Source organism: Mus caroli, unplaced genomic scaffold (assembly GCF_978045245.1).
Source record: "Mus caroli unplaced genomic scaffold, Mus_caroli_1 scaffold_7, whole genome shotgun sequence".
Classification (NCBI taxonomy): Eukaryota; Metazoa; Chordata; class Mammalia; order Rodentia; family Muridae; genus Mus; species Mus caroli.
In genome coordinates, this window is record NW_028227262.1 from 56,832,047 (window position 1) to 56,849,099 (window position 17,053).

Sequence of the window (17,053 nt, forward strand, 5' to 3'; positions counted from 1 at the left end):
TTTGGCCAAAGTTATGGCTCAAAGAGACAAACAGCATGACCTTGTAAACCTCTTCCTTCCTGCTCTTCCCTCTCCCCCTACCCACCTGTAAACCCCTCCGTTTGCTCAGGGGACTGTAGAGAGACTGCATCCCACTTCCGCATTCTGGCTTTTCCCCATCTCACCCTCTGGCACCACCTGCTCTCCTGCCCACTATCCCTCCTGGGATGGCTTGTCCACTCTTACTTGAATTTGTAGTTGTCCGGCAGGAAGTAGCCCATCTTGCAATCCTGTTGAGCCCGGAAGATCTGTTTCAGCAGATTCTGCTTGCTGAAGCCGTAGCCATTTAGCACACAGCCCCCAAATAGGAGCTTGCCCCCAGCAAACATCTATTGGAAAACAGGAAAGAAATGAAATAAGAAACACCCTCAGTATATTGACATAGTAACATGACTATACTGACAGCCAAGTTCCAAGTCTTAGTTGGACTGGACACAGGCTGCTTGCTCAGAGATGGTTTAGGATTCAGGCCTTTGATAGCATGGGAAATCACACTAGCCTCCATCAGCAACCAAGGGAGACATGATTGAGCCTGGCCCCTGCATAGGCCCTCCTGAGTCACAAGGCAGCCCAACCTGCCCAGCTTTCAGCCCCTACTGGGAGCCTTTCAGATGTATACTTCATACCTCACCTAGGTTGCAGAAAGGCCACAGTTTTACCCACCCACAGACTCCTACCCACCTGCCTACAGCTGTCTACCCCCATTCTGCTTCAAAACCACATATCAAGATGCACTGTCCAGCTCATCCTATGGAATGGGGGTTTCACACCCTCTACTCTCTGTGTATATCATTCTCCAACATGGACACCGGTCATGCTAGGCATGGTTATTCATCATAACATTATTATAAAGGAAAAGAAAAAAAGGGAGAAGGGAGAGTTGGAAAGAACCTTCCAATAAAAGCAGCTAGGTTAGTGATAACAAGGTAAAAATGCTGGTGTTGCTTGCTCAAGATGTAGAAAGGTGCTCTATAGTTGGAAAGGTGTTGCCCTCAATTATGCATGTAAAGAAAGACAGAAAAGTCCAGACACGATAATGTTAGGTGGGTGTGGCCTAGCCGGAGCTCCAGAACTTAAGTGCCAGATAGAGGAGTTAAGAGCCTGGGTGATATGAAGGCGCCATTTGTTTCTAGAGTGTATACCTGAGTTTTCAATAAGCATATAAGGTTTGAGAATCTTTTAGTATAATTTAATAACAATCAGATGAGTAGACTCGATTCTCTGTGTGAATGTCACCCAACCCCTCCACCTCCTGGGATGGGGGGTGGAAGTCTGTTGGGTGGCTCTCAGTCAGTCCTGCTCTCTGGGCCTCATTATGGATGGTAGAAGATCGGCAGGTCTTGTCCTCTTCTCCCTGATCTGGCTGAGACAGTGGGGGCTGGTGATAAATGTCTAGCCCTTAGCAAGGCCCCCTGCTCACCAAAACCATCCCGTGTATCACCGCAAACTTCTTCACCATTAGGGGAGGATCCTTCTGCAGCGGGCTGTCCAGGTCATACCGCAGCAGGCGGTAAGGGTCATGTCGGCACTGCCAAATAGACATGTGGGAACTGGTTATCCTGATGCAAAAAGATCCATGTTAACTTTCACACATCCATCACTTTCCTAAGAGGAGGTATCCAGATCTGCTCTGAGCCTGTGCAGGGAAGTCATCACTAGAGTCACCACTAGACCTCTTTATGAGTCAACACTAGATTCCCCTGGGGAATCTGTGGAATATGATGTCCCTCACTCTGGAAGATCTGCTATGTTGCCCAGCTCAGAGAAGCCTTTGCCCCACCTCTCACTGGCTGCCCCTCTTGACCCCTTTGTGGTCTTTAGCCATTGTGGGACTCGAGCATGAATGAGCAGCTATTAGCCCGGGCAGAGGGCAGTTCTCTGTGAGGTCCAGCACTACCCTCCAAGCCTGTCTCCAAGACTCACTGCCACTTCTCCATCTCCTACTACTTCAGGTCAGAACTTGGCCCCATTCACACTGCCTGTGGCCGTAATAAGACACCCAAGCATTTTATTCCTTAGGAATAATTATTAGTGGATAATTAATAGCCCCCAGATGAACTATAGTCAACTGTACATTCCCATGAGGAATTTCTATAGAACACGTGAGCCCAGAGCAGGTTCTTAGTGAACATTCTCTAGATGGAAGTAAGCTGGAAACGAAATGGGGAAGGAACATCTGATTTCAGGAGGGCTCTAAATTCTGAGCTTCCGGAGCTAATATCCAGGCCTGAGGGTAGATATGGAAGGCCGCACTTCTAGAGCAGATCCCTACCCCAGGGTCCTCACATAGATTCAGAACTCTGCAGCAACAGGCTCAAGGGGCGAGGCAGCTTGGAAAATTTCCCTCACCCATATGTCCACACGAGTCTGGGGACTCAGCCTTTCACCATTGCTAACACCGTTCTGAATGAAGGCACACTCAGCGTGATGAGGACGGACTTAAGAAGTGCTCTAGAGGGAAAGAGGTTTCCTGTGCCCTTACCCTTATGCTTTAGCACCCTTTAGACTTAAAACTGGGGCCTCAAGCTGTCCTCATCCCTGCATGAGCCACTGCCAGGGACACTCAGCTGCCTGCCAAAGTCCTGAGCATCCTAGGGGCTCATTCTAACCCCAGGAGGCAGAAGTCACACATTCCAGAGCTGTCCTGTCATGGCCCTCTCCAGGGCCCATTGTGGCTACAGTCATACTGGGACTGACTCGTGCTGAACCAGTGGCAGGTATTCAGAACCTGACACAAGCCCAACACACTGGGGAACCTGGGAACAGCCCACAGACATTTGCTGAAATGTGAGAGCATGGGTGGTGGGCATTGTCCTTGCCCTTGACCATTCAAACCAGTTGTAGACATAAACTGCTAAATGCTCTGATAGAAAAAGGCCGTGCCTTGACCTTGTCTCAAGGGGCAGAAGCAGCACCTGCCCTAGTGTGGTGACATTCATCCTGGAAGAGAAGAATGAGCAGGAGAGAGACGATGGGACAAAATGCTCCAGACAGAAAGAGCAATGTGTGCCAAGGCCCTGGAAAGAAAAGGAACTGACAGACATCAAACCCATCCTCCTACAGTGGGGTCATTTTGGGTTCTGCGTCCCCTGGCCTTAGCCTGATAGGCCACCTCACATGGCCCTGGACCAACCTGGGTGCAGGGTGAAGACCGGCCCTGCTGCAGATGGCTATACAGTGTATCCATGAGCCACTGCAGCTGTGCGGTGAGTGTGGGATCCTGGCTAGACATTATTCCAAATACCAGCACTTGGTTGGGGTTCCGAGGTGCAGACAGGAAACGCTCCAGCTCCAAGTCGGACACCAGGGGTGCCTTCACGATACATTTGCAGCCAGCCCGGATGTCTTCCTTGCGAATGAGCCTCCGCAGCACCAGTGGGCAGTCAGAGGGTGAGGCTGCCCACCTGGTGGGGCTGCGCACCTCTCTGCGCTTCCCTCTATAAGGAGGAACACAGTGGTAGGAGCCTGTGGGCAGGCCTCAACCCCTCCCCAGACAGCTCTTGCTTCAATACAGAAAGAAGCCCACTGCAGTGCCTGGGCTATGGGCAGGTCCTGGGCTAGTACCTCTAACAGTGTGAGGGACCCCTAGCTACTCCAGGCCTCAGTTTCCCCATGTGCAAAAGAAGTTACTCAGCTTGCATCTCAGAGCCATTCCTGACTGTGACCCTACACCCCACATTTCACCAATCCCCCCACAAGCCTCTTCCCCAGCTTAAGATAAACCCAGAATCTGACTGTCCTCCACTGCCACCAATAGAGTCCAGCCTCTGATCACGTCTTAAGTGGTGCCTAAGGGTTTGGCCTTCCTTCCCTCATCTCTCAGAGCCACTGAGGGTTTCTGTCAGAATCTGACTCGGTCTTTGGAAGCCTCCCTGGGCTTTCTTCCAGTTAAGGCAATGCAGGGTGCACAAGATCCAGGCCTGCTTCTCACTCCCCCTAAGCCCTCTCACCCTTCTCAGTACTCTCACTCTACTTGCTATGCTAGGGCCACACTGACTTCTGCTTAGGCCTTTGTTTTTGCCCTACAAGCATATTCTCTTGCCACCTTTAAATCTATTGAAATGGCACCATCCTAGTGACTTTCTAAGCACCCCATTGAATGTTTCCACCTCAACATGCTTTCTTGCCTGCTTTATCTTTCTCTCAAGTACTTCTGGCTGTTTAACATACCATTTCCGCCCTTATTTTATTTATTCATTTATTCATAGTCATTATATATCATATCACCATCACCATCACCATCATCATCATCATCATCATTTCTCTGTATAGACCTGGCTATTCTCTGTAGAACAGACTGGACTCAGATTCAGAGATCCACTTGCCTCTGCCTCCTAAGTGCTGGTATTAAAGGCATGCACTGCCACCAGCAGCAGCGTCCTCTTATTTTTATTATTAAACTTTCCTATCTTATTACAAGTTCCAAGAGATCAGCTACTTGCAGTGCTTTGATTGGTGGACTACAATAGAGCACTTGGCCCAACAAAAACGCCATAGAGATTCCCGAACACTCCAGCATTTATCAGCCTCCTGCGATGTGCTGACACAATGTAGGCACCGTTAGACGTAAAGTACTGCTCTGAGTTTCCCTCTCATGATTGCCGTTTTACACAGATTTTTACAGGGTCTATGGCCCTTGGAATAGGCTTTACCTTGGCTAATTTTGTACCCACAGCATAGGCAAGACAGAACAGTTATCACCACATACAGGTCAAATGCAGAAAGCATCTTCCCATAAGGGGAATGGTCTGCCCAAGTTGAGCGAAGCGTTTGAAGTAGCAAGGCCTCAGATTAGCAAGGCTAAGTCATCCCAAGACAAGAGCAAGGCCTGTGAGTCACCACTTGTTAGTCAGTTGGTTCATTTTAAATACATTCATTTTATTTTAAATGTGAATGTTTTGCCTGCATGTATGTGTGTGCACAGTGAACTGAAGAGGCCATCTGATTCCCTGGAAGTTACAGATAGTGTGAGCCACCACGCGAGTGCTGGGGACCGAAACTAGTCCTCTGCAAGAGCAACAGGCACTCGTAACTGCAGAGCCATCTCTCCAGCCACTCATTTATTTTTGACACAGGGTCTTGGTAAGTATCCCACACTAGCTTTGAGCTCATGGTAATCCTCCTGCCTCAGCCTTCCTGGTGCTGAGATTGTGGGCATACACTGCCACACCTGGCCTTACAATTCATAATTCTTCAGAGGAAATTTAATGATGGTAAATACTTGTGGACCAAAGTTGGTAAGAACATCTGCTCAGGGGAGAGGGGAAGAACACAGAGATGTAGCATGCATTTAGTTTATGTGCAGTCCTGGATTTGATCCACAGTACCAAATATATAATAAAAATAAAGTAGAGTATCTCTTGTTTAAGGATCTAAACACCCAGGAGGAATGTTAATTCTATTCATCATGGTTTATACCAGAGTAAATCCAAAGTGATCAAGGCTTTTAATGTAGGAGAAATAGACTCTACAATTTCTTACAATTTAGAATAGAGGCAAATAGAACAAATTCTTCTCTTATTATTCTCCTAGACAGGAGCTTCTACCCCAGCTGTGGTGAGCAAGTAGCTGCTATGTGAAGACCTGGAAGTGGATTGGGAAAGCCAACATTTGGGGCTGGACAGGTGACTCAGTGAGTGAAGTTCTCATTGTTCAAGAAGAGGACCGGGCCATCACTGGAAAGAGAGGCCCATTGGACTTGCAAACTTTATATGCCCTAATACAGGGGAATGCCAGGGCCAAAAGAATGGGAATGGGTGGGTAGGGAAGTGGGTGGAGGTATGGGGGACTTTTGGGATAGCATTGGAAATGTAATTGAGGAAAATACATAATAAAAAAAATATTTAAAAAAAATAAAATAAAATAAAGACAGGAAAAAAAAAAGAAGAGGACCCGAGTTTGGGCTCCTGACACCCATATAAAACACTGGGCATGGTGGACCACACATCTAACTCCAGTGCTGGAGTTAGGCAGAACAGACAGATCCCCAGAGCTTGCTGGCCAGCTAGTGTAGCTAAACTGCAAGCACCAAGGTTACTGAGAGACCTTTCCTCAGAAAGTTAGGTGGATGACCACAGAGGAAGACACTGAAGTCAATTCCTGACCTCCACATGCACACTTACAGATACGCGCATAACAACACACACACACACACACACACACACACACACACACACACTTTAACATATGATAAACTGGGACCAAATCAATTTACCAACAAGGATTCAGAACATGTTCTCAAAACTTTGGAAACAGGGAAGTCACCAAGAACAGCAGGAAAGGAACACCAAAACTGTTCTTCCACTAAAGTTGGCAACAAAGTTAGGGAAAGACAGAGGAAGACAGACAGGCAGACAAGCTGACTATAACCTTAGGAAAGTTCATGAATGAGAAACTGCCAAGCTTTGGTGCAAGGAAGCTGGCTTCTGAGCTGGCTTCTCTACCACTCTTCTTAGGTCCTGTCCTGTTAGGAGGTGGGGGTGTGGATCAGGTTCAAGGAATGATGGTGGTGTAGCTGACATGTCTAAGGCTGAGCTCAGGGTCTGCTGTGAGCAGCCCCAGCAAGTATTTGTTGAAAGCACTTGTCATAGTCAGTTTCATCTGTCAACCTGATATCGGGGAAGAGAAAGCCTCAGATGAGAAACCGCCTCCCTCAGAGTGGCCTGAGCACGTCTGTGTCTGTTCCTTTATTGCTGATTGATGTGGGAGGGCCAAGCCCATGGTGGCCGATGCCATCTCTGGGCAAGGAGACTTGGGCTGTATATGAGAGGCAGCTGAGCAAGCCAGGAAAAACAAGGCAGTGAGCAGTGTTCCCTCCATGGTCTCTGCTTCCGTTCTTGTTTCGTCTGTTACCTGTATGCCAAATTGTGGGGAGCAGGTGTGGCAGCAGTCCCAAGAAGGCGCCAGGGACTGCAGCTAAGTCTTATGACTTGCACCTGACTTCCTCATACATCTGAATATAAGCCACAAACATCGTGAGAGCTGCGCAGGTGTACCAGGTTACTGGCGAAGTCATTTTGGTGGAGATATGCCCCTGCTGCCCTGATTAGCTGAAGCTGCGTACCTGGTGAGGTGATGTGGCCTGCTGTGAGTGGATGGGAACTGATAGTATATAAGAGTGAGAGGCCCAGGGCTCGGAGTCTTTCGCCTACACAGTCAATGCGCAGCCCAATAAACGTGTGCAGAAGGATCCTATTGTGCTGTCTTTCTTGCTGGCGAGTCAGGCGTCCCACACCAAATAAATCCTTTTCTCTTCCAATTTTATTTTGGTCAGTCCTTATTTCAGTGAAGGTAAAAAAAAGGTCAGATGAGACTGTGTGTGCAAGGCAAGCACGCGGGTACAGACCTTAAAAAAAAAAAATCCCAGCAAATGGAAAAAAAGATGTGGAGGCTTTAAAGTCTCCCAAGGACACTGAAGGATCTACATACCAGGCTGGAGAAAATCCCAAGAACACCCTCATCTTTCACCTCTGAAGCTATGCAAATAGAGTATGAACACTGATACACAGCTGTGGACGGCCTGGGCGAAGGCTCAGAGTAATGCCCCACAGAGAGCCGTCCGCAGCAGCTTAAGTGTCCAGGGGCTCTGTGTCAGGCCATCAGCTGACCGCTAGGGTGACTGAGTGGAGACTTTAAGGACTGCACAGTAGAAAACACAGCCCTTGCAAAAAGAGTTTGTAAAAGCTACTAAACAAATCTGGCACAAAGAACCCTAGGGAAAGAGAGATGGTCTTCTACAGCTACTATATTTAAAATAATCAGTTTTCAAGGAAAGGCTGTGCGGGATATTCAAAGAAACTATAAATAGAATATAAATAGAAACCGCTCCTTAGGAAACTTAGACACTGGATCTCCTAGAAAGGGGACGTAAATTAATTTTTAGATATATTGAAAGCAAATTATGGAACAAGAACTAAAGGAATCCAGAACAGTGTCTCATCAAACAGAGGCTATCAGAGAGACAGAAATTATAAAAAGTAAAACAAAACTAGAACTGAATGCACAGAGAAGAAAAGAAAAACTCTGCAGTGACTCTGAGCAGAAAAGGGAGGATTAAGGAAGTGTGAAGATAGTAAGACTGGTGCAAAGCACTCTTTGCCGTTTTTTACAATTGAATTGTCAACAGATAGGAACATATGTGCAGTGGTGCTGAAAACCCAGTACTCAAGAGGCTAAAATAGAAGTAAACAATTCCAGCCCAGCCTAGGCTATTCTTAGACCCTGTCTCAAACAATAACAACACACACACACACACACACACACACAAAGAGAGAGAGAAACTTGAGAGCAAAAGAAATTTGTCATTTTTTAAGAGATAAGATTGACATTAAGCAAATAATATATAAAAAATATAAATAACACCACATTCTCTGTTTTAATACATGTTCTCCATAAGTGATGTATTTTGGATTCAAATATACAATTAAGTTGAAAGTAATAGATTGGAAGAAAACATATCACACAACTAATAATTAGAAGAAATCAGGAGTATCTACACTAATACCAGGGAAAAAGTAAGTAAAAAGATCGTTATAGAAAGGGACTGGAGAGACTGCTCGGTAATTAAGAGCTTGGTTCCCAGCAGCTACACTGAGTGGCCCCAGGGGATCTGACAGGTTTCTTCTGTCCTCCACAAATACTTGCACTCATGCACAAGTAATAAAATGAAACAAAAATTGTTATTAAAGGAGAACTTAATAATGGAGAGAAGTTATTCCACCTAGAACCATACTGATTATATCAGCATGCACTGTTCAGTGAGTCCTAAATACATAAAGGAAAAGTGGCAGAGCCGAGGAGACACCACTAGGGATGCTACAGACATCAAGAAGGCCGGGCACACAGGGCTCAGCCAGCAAAGGCACCTACCACAGCTTGGCAACCTGAGTTTGATCCTGGAGATAGAGCCTACTTCAGCAAGAATCTACCTGTTCTCTGACTCCTCCTTGTATGCGGTGGTACAAGTGAGTATTCACACACACGAAATAAGCATTAGAAGTTTGCAAAAGAAGGTCCTGGGGGGAGTGGGGACTAGGAACAACACCATGTCGTATAAATCCAATGACTTGGATGACCAATTCCCTTAGAGACATGAATTACTAAATATTCATTCAAGAAAAAGCAAGTAGTCTAGCAAGCTCTATATTTATAAAAGCAATTTATTTTTAAAAGCTACCTACAAAGGAGACTTCTGCGGAAGGGGTGCAAAGAAGAAAAGGTTCTCTGTTTTTAATGTTGAGGAAACAACTATATAGCCAGGAGCAAAACAAATTTCAACTCATAAATTATACCTTATACAAAATTATTTCGAAATAGAAGCAGCATGAAACATAATCTAGGGGTTGGGGAGATGATTTGGTGGCTAAGGGTGTTTGCTGCACAAGCAGGAAGACCTGAGTTCAAATCCACAGCACATAAATAAAAACCAAGGCATGGCCACAAACTCCGATAACCACAGCTGTGAGTGAGTGGAGACAGGATGGCCGGAGCTTGCTGGATGCCAGATGAACTCTAAGTTCAGTGAGAAACCACCCTGTGCCAAGGAAATAAGGCAAAGAATGATGGAGCATGAATGATGGACATTCAATACCACCCAACAAATGTGCATATGCCACAATACACACACAGATATGCATACATACATACACACATATTATTCTATACATTCTTTTAGAGAAAGCAGAGCAGCATATCACTGGTATGAACATGGAGCAACTGGAGCTCTCAAACACTGATGTGGGGAGTAGAACTTGCTAGAACTGCTGCAGAAAACCTAAAGTCTGTACAGGAAGCTAAGCATATGCACACACACACACACATACACGCACACACTCATGCACACACGTTCCACAGCTTTACAAACCTTAACATTTGCCAATCATATAAAAGACAAATGCCAACAGGAGCACAATTGGCAGCACAAAAAGTATGAGGAGCCAAACACCTATAACATCAGAATTCATGGCATGGGGCTGATGAGATGGCTCAGTGGTTAAGAGCACTGACTGCTCTTCAAAAGATCTGGAGTTCAAATCCCAGCAACCACATGGTGGCTCACAACCACCCATAACGAGATTTGACACCCTCTTCTGGTGTGTCTGAAGACAACTACAGTGTACTTACATTTAATAAATAAATCTTTTAAAAAAATTTCATGGCATGATCATATAATAAATTGTTATACAGCGATGAGAAAGAACAAGTAAATCTCAAATCATAATACTGAGTGAAAAAAAAGCCACACTTCAAGAAAATAAACCATATACAACCATTTAAACAAAGTTAAAATAACAGCTAATCTGTGTTGGTCACAATGTTTGTTTGGATTTTTGTTTTGTTTTGTTTTTTTAGAGATAGGGTTTCTCTGTGTAGCCCTGGCTGTCCTGGAACTCACTCTGTAGACCAGGCTGGCCTCGAACTCAGAAATCCGCCTGCCTCTGCCTCCCAAATGCTGGATTAAAGGCATGTGCCACCACGCCCAGCCCACCTATCATTTATAAACTCTCTGAAAAGTCCACAGAATTCCAAACATTACACAGTCACAGAAACTAGCTGCAGCGGGCAAAATCACGTCCCTGCCAGCAAGCACAAGGCAAATCATAGTCAGCTGTTGTAGACAGTCTGAAGCAGCCCCGTATCCCACACCAGGGATTAAAACAAAAACATAGTCTCATAATATTTCTGTGTTTTAAAAGAAACCAAACTTCCAAACTTCTCAACAGAACATTGATCTTGTATATGTATTTCTGCCGCAGAACATGTGTGAAGGTGTGAAGTACAAGGTTTAGGAGTCAGCTCTCTCCTTCTACTCTGTGGAGCCATCTTGCCAGCCCCTTTATAGCAGATGGCCACACTGATCTCCCCAGCACGCACCCCCTGTGCTCGCTCCTGTCGCTCCTGGGAGCTGCCCCTGTCTCGCTTCTCTCATCCTTCACCCTCCCTGTAAATACCACTTTACAGCAGTTTTCCTGACACCCTGACTGAAGGCAGCCTTGCCAGCCTACTCCCAGTCACTCTGTTCCAGAAATGGGTTAGTCTTTCCTGTAGTGGACTAGAAAATATGTATCCCAGCCTTCAGAGGCCTGATGGGCTCCATCACAAAGACTCAACATCTCCATGCTATGGGGAAGCAGCTATGGATGGTCCAAAATGACGGATGTGATTGTGCTCCAACAGAATACCATCAAAGAATACCACTGAGCTTCCTCTCGTTTCATATGTTATAAAACAGCCCTCTTCTGGTTTTCCCCAAAGTACTTAAAAATCTATAAAAATTAGGTAGCCAAGGTAGGTCTGGCCCGTGAGCAGTCCCTATTATGACACAGTGTTCTGAAACCTTTTCTTATTATCCCCATTGCCATCTGAAATGGCATCATTTGGGGACCACTGAGATGGCTTATCAAGTAAAGGTGCTTGTGACCAAGCCTGAGAACTCAAGTTCAATCTCTGGAACTCACACTGTGAGGAGAAAAGCGATTGCCCTGATGTGTCCTCTGGTCTCCACATTCATCCCATGCCGTATGTACACCCATATGCGTGTACACACATACACACAATAAATGTTTGATGATAAAAGATATCAGTTAAACACCTATTCAATCTCCTATTTTTCTCCACCCCTCGAGTAGGAGCTACAGAGAGGGGCTTGTGTAGCTCCCCTGCATCCGTACTACCCATCACATCCCCTGGCTCTATAGAAGAAATGGAGAAATAAGCCAACCTTGGAAAGACTTTGACCTGGACTTTGCTGTTCTTCTTTTGAACATGGGCCAAGGATGTGGGTATAGAATCCTCCTTCAGTGTCTCGTTAATTATGGAGTCCTGTCGGGCTGACTGGATTCGCATATGGTTTTCTCCTTGGTATAAACTTGTCTTACGGATCCGATCCTGAGTAGACCCGGGTTTCAACTTGACCCGACTAGCTTCTGTTTCTTTTGGGTTGGGATATTCTAAGGTGAACAGACCTGTCAACAGGAATGCTGTTGTTACTTTCTCAAACTACCAGGTCACCTCTGACTCTGCTTCCTGGCCCCTACCAACTGGACCCTTGGAGTCTGTTTTAGATCACACTCGCTAACCTTCACTGGCCCCCGTCCAGCCTGCCTTGCTCTGCAGCTAACACACTGCCCCACTCAGCAGTGGGCATGAATGAACACCTCTCATTTCTACTTGTTCTGCATGACCCAGCCTCAACCTTACTTTCTCCAGATGCGCTGTGAGCCTTATCATGTCCACAATACTCCACAGTGAAGTTAGCTACATCCTGTGTTCCCTTCCCTGAGAATACAGTCTCTCAGGTCTGATTTCATCCTCTTCTTTGTTCTGTTATGGGTTTTGTTTTGTTTTGTTTTCATCTTGCCTTCTCTACTTAGTCCAGTAGACATTTCTGAGGCCAGAGACCTATTGTTCTTTCATTCACCTAGCAAGCCTTTATTAAATGGATGCTGGGAATAAGACAACCCAAGACAGGCCCTTTGCCACTGAGAACTTGTGACAGAGGACAAAGGGGGTGGGCAAACAAGGGGATAGTCACAAGATTGGGTAACAAGATTTATAACTAGAGCAGTGTAGAGGACTTTCAGAGCAGCCATGGGAACCATCAGGAAGAGGTGGGGAGCCCCACTCTGTGAGGGAAGTCAAGGAAGGCTCACAAGGGAAAGGCACAATTGAACCAAGTCTCTGCTGCAAAAGAGAAGCTCCTTGTAGAAGCTGTGGAGAACATGCCTGCAGTCCAAACTAGGAGATGGTAGCACCTTGTTCCCAAGGGCTACCAGCAGATCGGAGAGCACAGACATGGAAGGCTCCTGAGGCCTCTCACACAGGGCCTGGGACTGCTCTGTGTCTAGCAGTGACGGTCTTATAAAGTGACTAGATTTTTCTCTTCTGAGATCATCCACCGAGGAGAGAGGAACAAGTGCCAGTTATAAAGGATGACAGAGGACATAGGGGACATAGCAGAGAGGACACAGAGGAATGCACAAAGTCTGTGAGAGGTAGGAAAATAACGTAATTGCACAGAGACACTAAAAACACAGAGTGGGAGAGCTTAGCCATTAAAGTTATCTCCATTCACTAGTCCTATCTGTGTCCTCGGGCAATCCCCTTAGGAAATACTGGGTGGCTCTGCCTCTTAGAAGGCAGAAGCTCAAGAGGTGAAAGAGACTCAACTTTGAGACAGGTGACCCAAGATTTGAGAGGCTTTCCAGTAGGCCCGTGCACCTCTCTGCCCTTACCTGCTGCCAGCAACACAGAGTTCATAAACTGAGTCACAGTCTTCTGAAACCGCTTCTTGATCTCAGCCAGGGCTCTGTTTGTCTTTGACACCTTTTCATCCATGAGGCTGATCCTGCGAACTGGCTGGAGGGAGGCAAATGGGGTTGGGGGCAGAGGTCACCTGCCCTCAGGGAGCTGTCTGCCTGCTCAGAAGGACTGACTCTGCTCTGAAGGTTAAGTGACTGTCCCTTCTGCCTAGAAGACATCTCTGCCTCTCAGTTCTTTCAGCACGCAGGACCAGACCTAACTCCACTCTCCCACTGTAGAGGGCTTCTTTGATGCTACTGTGTAGTATGACTCTTTGCCTTGACTCCCAGTGTGCTATATGACTGAAAGGTAAGTTAACACTTAAGTAACTGGGTACATTTGTTCTGTCCCCCCTAAACTGCAAGCTTTGGGGGAGTAAGGGCAGTGTCTTGGTGTCCTCTGACTCCATGCAGAAGGTGCTCAGTAAATACTATTGCTTTATGAATGACTGGATGGATATGAGCTCCTGACAAGTAGTGCAATAGCATTTCTAGAGTCCTTCCACCTGGCCAGCTACCAGAATACTGGCTGTGGACAATTCCTAGCTGAAAAAGCCAAGCTACCCAAGGTTGCAGAGACCAGCAGGTCCTCCACATCACAAAAGGCCAGGCTCTCACCTGGACTTGGGGTTACTCTGAAGGGTCATTTGGCTTCAGGACTTCCTGTGGTATCCCCGATACTTCTGCATCAGCTTCCCTGAAGTTCAACCTCTCTCTGCCCCAATCCTCAAAGCAGTCATTTCCACTAAGCTTCTGTGTACTAGTCTCATTTTCTGAAGAAGCTGCTCTGAAGAGCCAAAGGCCTCCACGGTACTGGAGAACTGTGCTCAGAATCCAGCGTTCACTGTGATCAGTCCTCCCCCCAGAAGCATTCCCTTGGTACTTTGGCCAGTGGCATTTGCTTTCTACTAACTGCCCACATCTACCGTTCCCATCATGTCTGCCCTGTTCATTTTTCACTTCCTTTCATCCCTAAATGTGGCTGACTCCTGAAGAGTAAGTAGGCTCTATGCTTTTTCTATTGCTCACTTAACAGAGTAAAAGAATGAAAAGTTTTCTTCTGTGGACTTTAAGCCTCAGATGGAGTTAATAGGAAGAGGAATAGACAAATAATCAGGACAAGGACTAAGCTGGTAAGACCTCCATAAAGGATGGCCCTGGTTACTAGCAAAGCCCGAGTCATCCTGAGTAGTCCCAGCCACTATTTCTAATTTTATTTATTTATTTGTAATTTATATCCACACTGGTTCCAAAAAGGATCCAAGGCAGCACTCTGAGCTAATAAAGCATTTAAGCCGAAGCATTGCCTCGCTTCCAAAGTGCTGCCTTGATAGAAATATTTAGTGAGGAGCCAGGCCTCAGGGCTATAAAAGCTGGAGCTGCCATTCTGCCTGTCGCTATGATAGGTGGCTCTCTCTGGGATGGGTATCTGGGGAAACCATTTAAACAAGCTTCCCAGTGACAGAGATGCTATCCTCCCCGAGTCCTGGCCTTTCTAGGTAGCCATGTATTTTTACAGAACCAGAGCCAAGCAAGCTAAACTTGTGGTTGAAAAAGACTAAGAATCCCAGGATAGAGCTAAAGTTGGGTTGGCTATTACACATGGCTATATAGATAGCGAAACTCAAGCTATACCAGGAAAGTGCCTGGACCAAGGCTCTGTGTGGCCTCTTCCGAACCTGGGCTCTTTGCCAGACTCAATGCTCTGAAAGTTTTCTTTGTCCTTTGTCCTTGAAACTGCCAGTTTCAAGGATCTAAGATGAGCAGTTATCTGAGCTGGGAGTTCACGCAAAAATAACTTGAAATGCTGAACCTTGTAGTTCAGGACAAAGCTTGAAAATCCCATGGCTCACAGGAAATGATTACATTTATTCATTTGTTTCTGTTCATCTGGTTATAAATATACATTACAGAAGACACCGTGACTTTTTAAATAGAAGCAATTACAGACAGAATGCTCTTTTGGCAAGTCAGCCTTCTCTGTTACTAGTGTGTCATCTATAATGCAACATGTTTTCTGAGGCTATTTTAATGCAGCGGCCTGTTTATCTCTGTGTTGAATGTCCCCAAGATAGTCATGTTCCTTGAGTTATTGTGTCATTTTAAATAACTTGTCATCCTTCTACTTCCTGTCAGGCAGTGCCTTTGGGAGCCCCTTGATAGAGACCTATACTCAACATTTAGCACAGTAGAGTAGAAATACAATGTGAGCTAGTTTAATGCTTGGCAGCCATATTCAAAACATCCTAAAGGTATAGTTAAGTCTAATAATATATTTATTTTCTCGAGTATATTTACAATGATCATTTAACACGCAATAAAAATTGGCAATTACTGAGAAATTTTACATTCTCTTCCCATCCCATTAAGTCTTTGAAACACAGGATGTGTTTTCACTGAGATTTCAAATAAATTTGGACTCCTTGCAGTTTAAAGGTTTGACAGTCTTGCGTGACTGGTGCTGTGTCTGCCAAATTGGACAGCACAGCTCCGCTCTAGCTCTGGCCCACTACAGTTGCACTGAAGTAAGGCGAAACTCCACTTGAATTACTTTAGTGTTCCCAGGCTGCACGGACTGGAGAGTCAGTTCATTCAGCTCCTCTGGAGGAGCTTTAAGTTGCTCCTCAGACATAGTGTGCATTTAACAATGGCCATCAGAAGAACCTGAAGCCAAATGGACGTGAGAGAGGCATCAACATGCAAGCCTCCTCATCATGGCTCGCTCACCTAGCCTACTTGCTTGCCAACTGTGCTTCCTTCCTCTCTTACTTTCTTTCTCATGTGCTGGTCAAATTCTCTACTCTGTACTGTACCTAAGCCCACTGTAGTTAGAATTCTTGCCACTGGTGTAGTCTGAGCTCACAGGCACCTGAGAGTCCTTGGTGTTCCTATGAGAGTTTTGAGCTTTGGTAAACACCTTCTTTCCTTGAGTCTCAGAAGTTCCCTATGCCTCTGTTATGTGGCATGAACCAGGCTGGACTCATAACTGGTGTGTGCTCTTTTTTTTTTTTTTTTTTTGGTTTTTCGAGTCAGGGTTTCTCTGTATAGCCCTGGCTGTCCTGAAACTTACTTTGTAGACCAGGCTGGCCTCGAACTCAGAAATCTGCCTGCCTCTGTCTCTGCCTCCCAAGTGCTGGGATTAAAGGCATGCACCACCACTGCCGGGCTTGGTGTGTGCTCTTTCATCCCTCCCATTAGACTGAAAGTTCCAGACTGGGAAGAGGCTTCATTTCTGCATCTTCAGTGTCTATCATGATACACTGCAAGTGCTAATAAAGGTTTGCTAAACTCTTTAATAAATTAATGAGAGAGAGATGGTGCTGGAGAAAATGCAATGGGTAAAGCAGCCATGATGCTGTTCTTTGGGGATATCAGGAGTCGTCTTCTTATACTGTGGGCCTACAATGAATGGGGCCTGCCCCATGTCTCTGTGTAACTGAAAGGGAGTCAGCTGTCTCTGAGGGCCTGAGAGCCTATGGCATGCAATGGTAATGTCCTATAGCTTAAGAGCACCTTGGTTGGGGCCTTAGAATTGGTCATTCCAGCCAGGATTCCACTGAAGGGAAAAACATTACTATTTGTGATTCCTGCAGGGGGACAAGTGTAAACAGGCCTGCACTGGGCTAGCTGCCTCTACTCCTAGGAGCCAATCCCAGCCATGATTTCAACAAGTGAATTACAGTGATCTTAGTTAGCTCAGCCTTACTTCCATGCCA

At 45.9% G+C, this 17,053-nt stretch overlaps 1 protein-coding gene across 1 annotated transcript in view; it reads right to left on the reverse strand.

Moving 5' to 3' along the window:
* Positions 1-17,053, reverse strand: part of Fam194c (family with sequence similarity 149 member C) — a 57,776-nt gene that overhangs the window by 4,979 nt on the left and 35,744 nt on the right. Inside the window, exons 12-16 of the mRNA XM_021165293.3 lie at positions 13,272-13,395; positions 11,759-12,002; positions 3,173-3,476; positions 1,460-1,567; positions 226-368 (exon numbers count right to left, since the gene is read on the reverse strand). Of these exons, the coding sequence (XP_021020952.1) occupies positions 226-368; positions 1,460-1,567; positions 3,173-3,476; positions 11,759-12,002; positions 13,272-13,395 (923 nt within the window). The remainder of the gene's footprint in view (positions 1-225; positions 369-1,459; positions 1,568-3,172; positions 3,477-11,758; positions 12,003-13,271; positions 13,396-17,053) is intronic.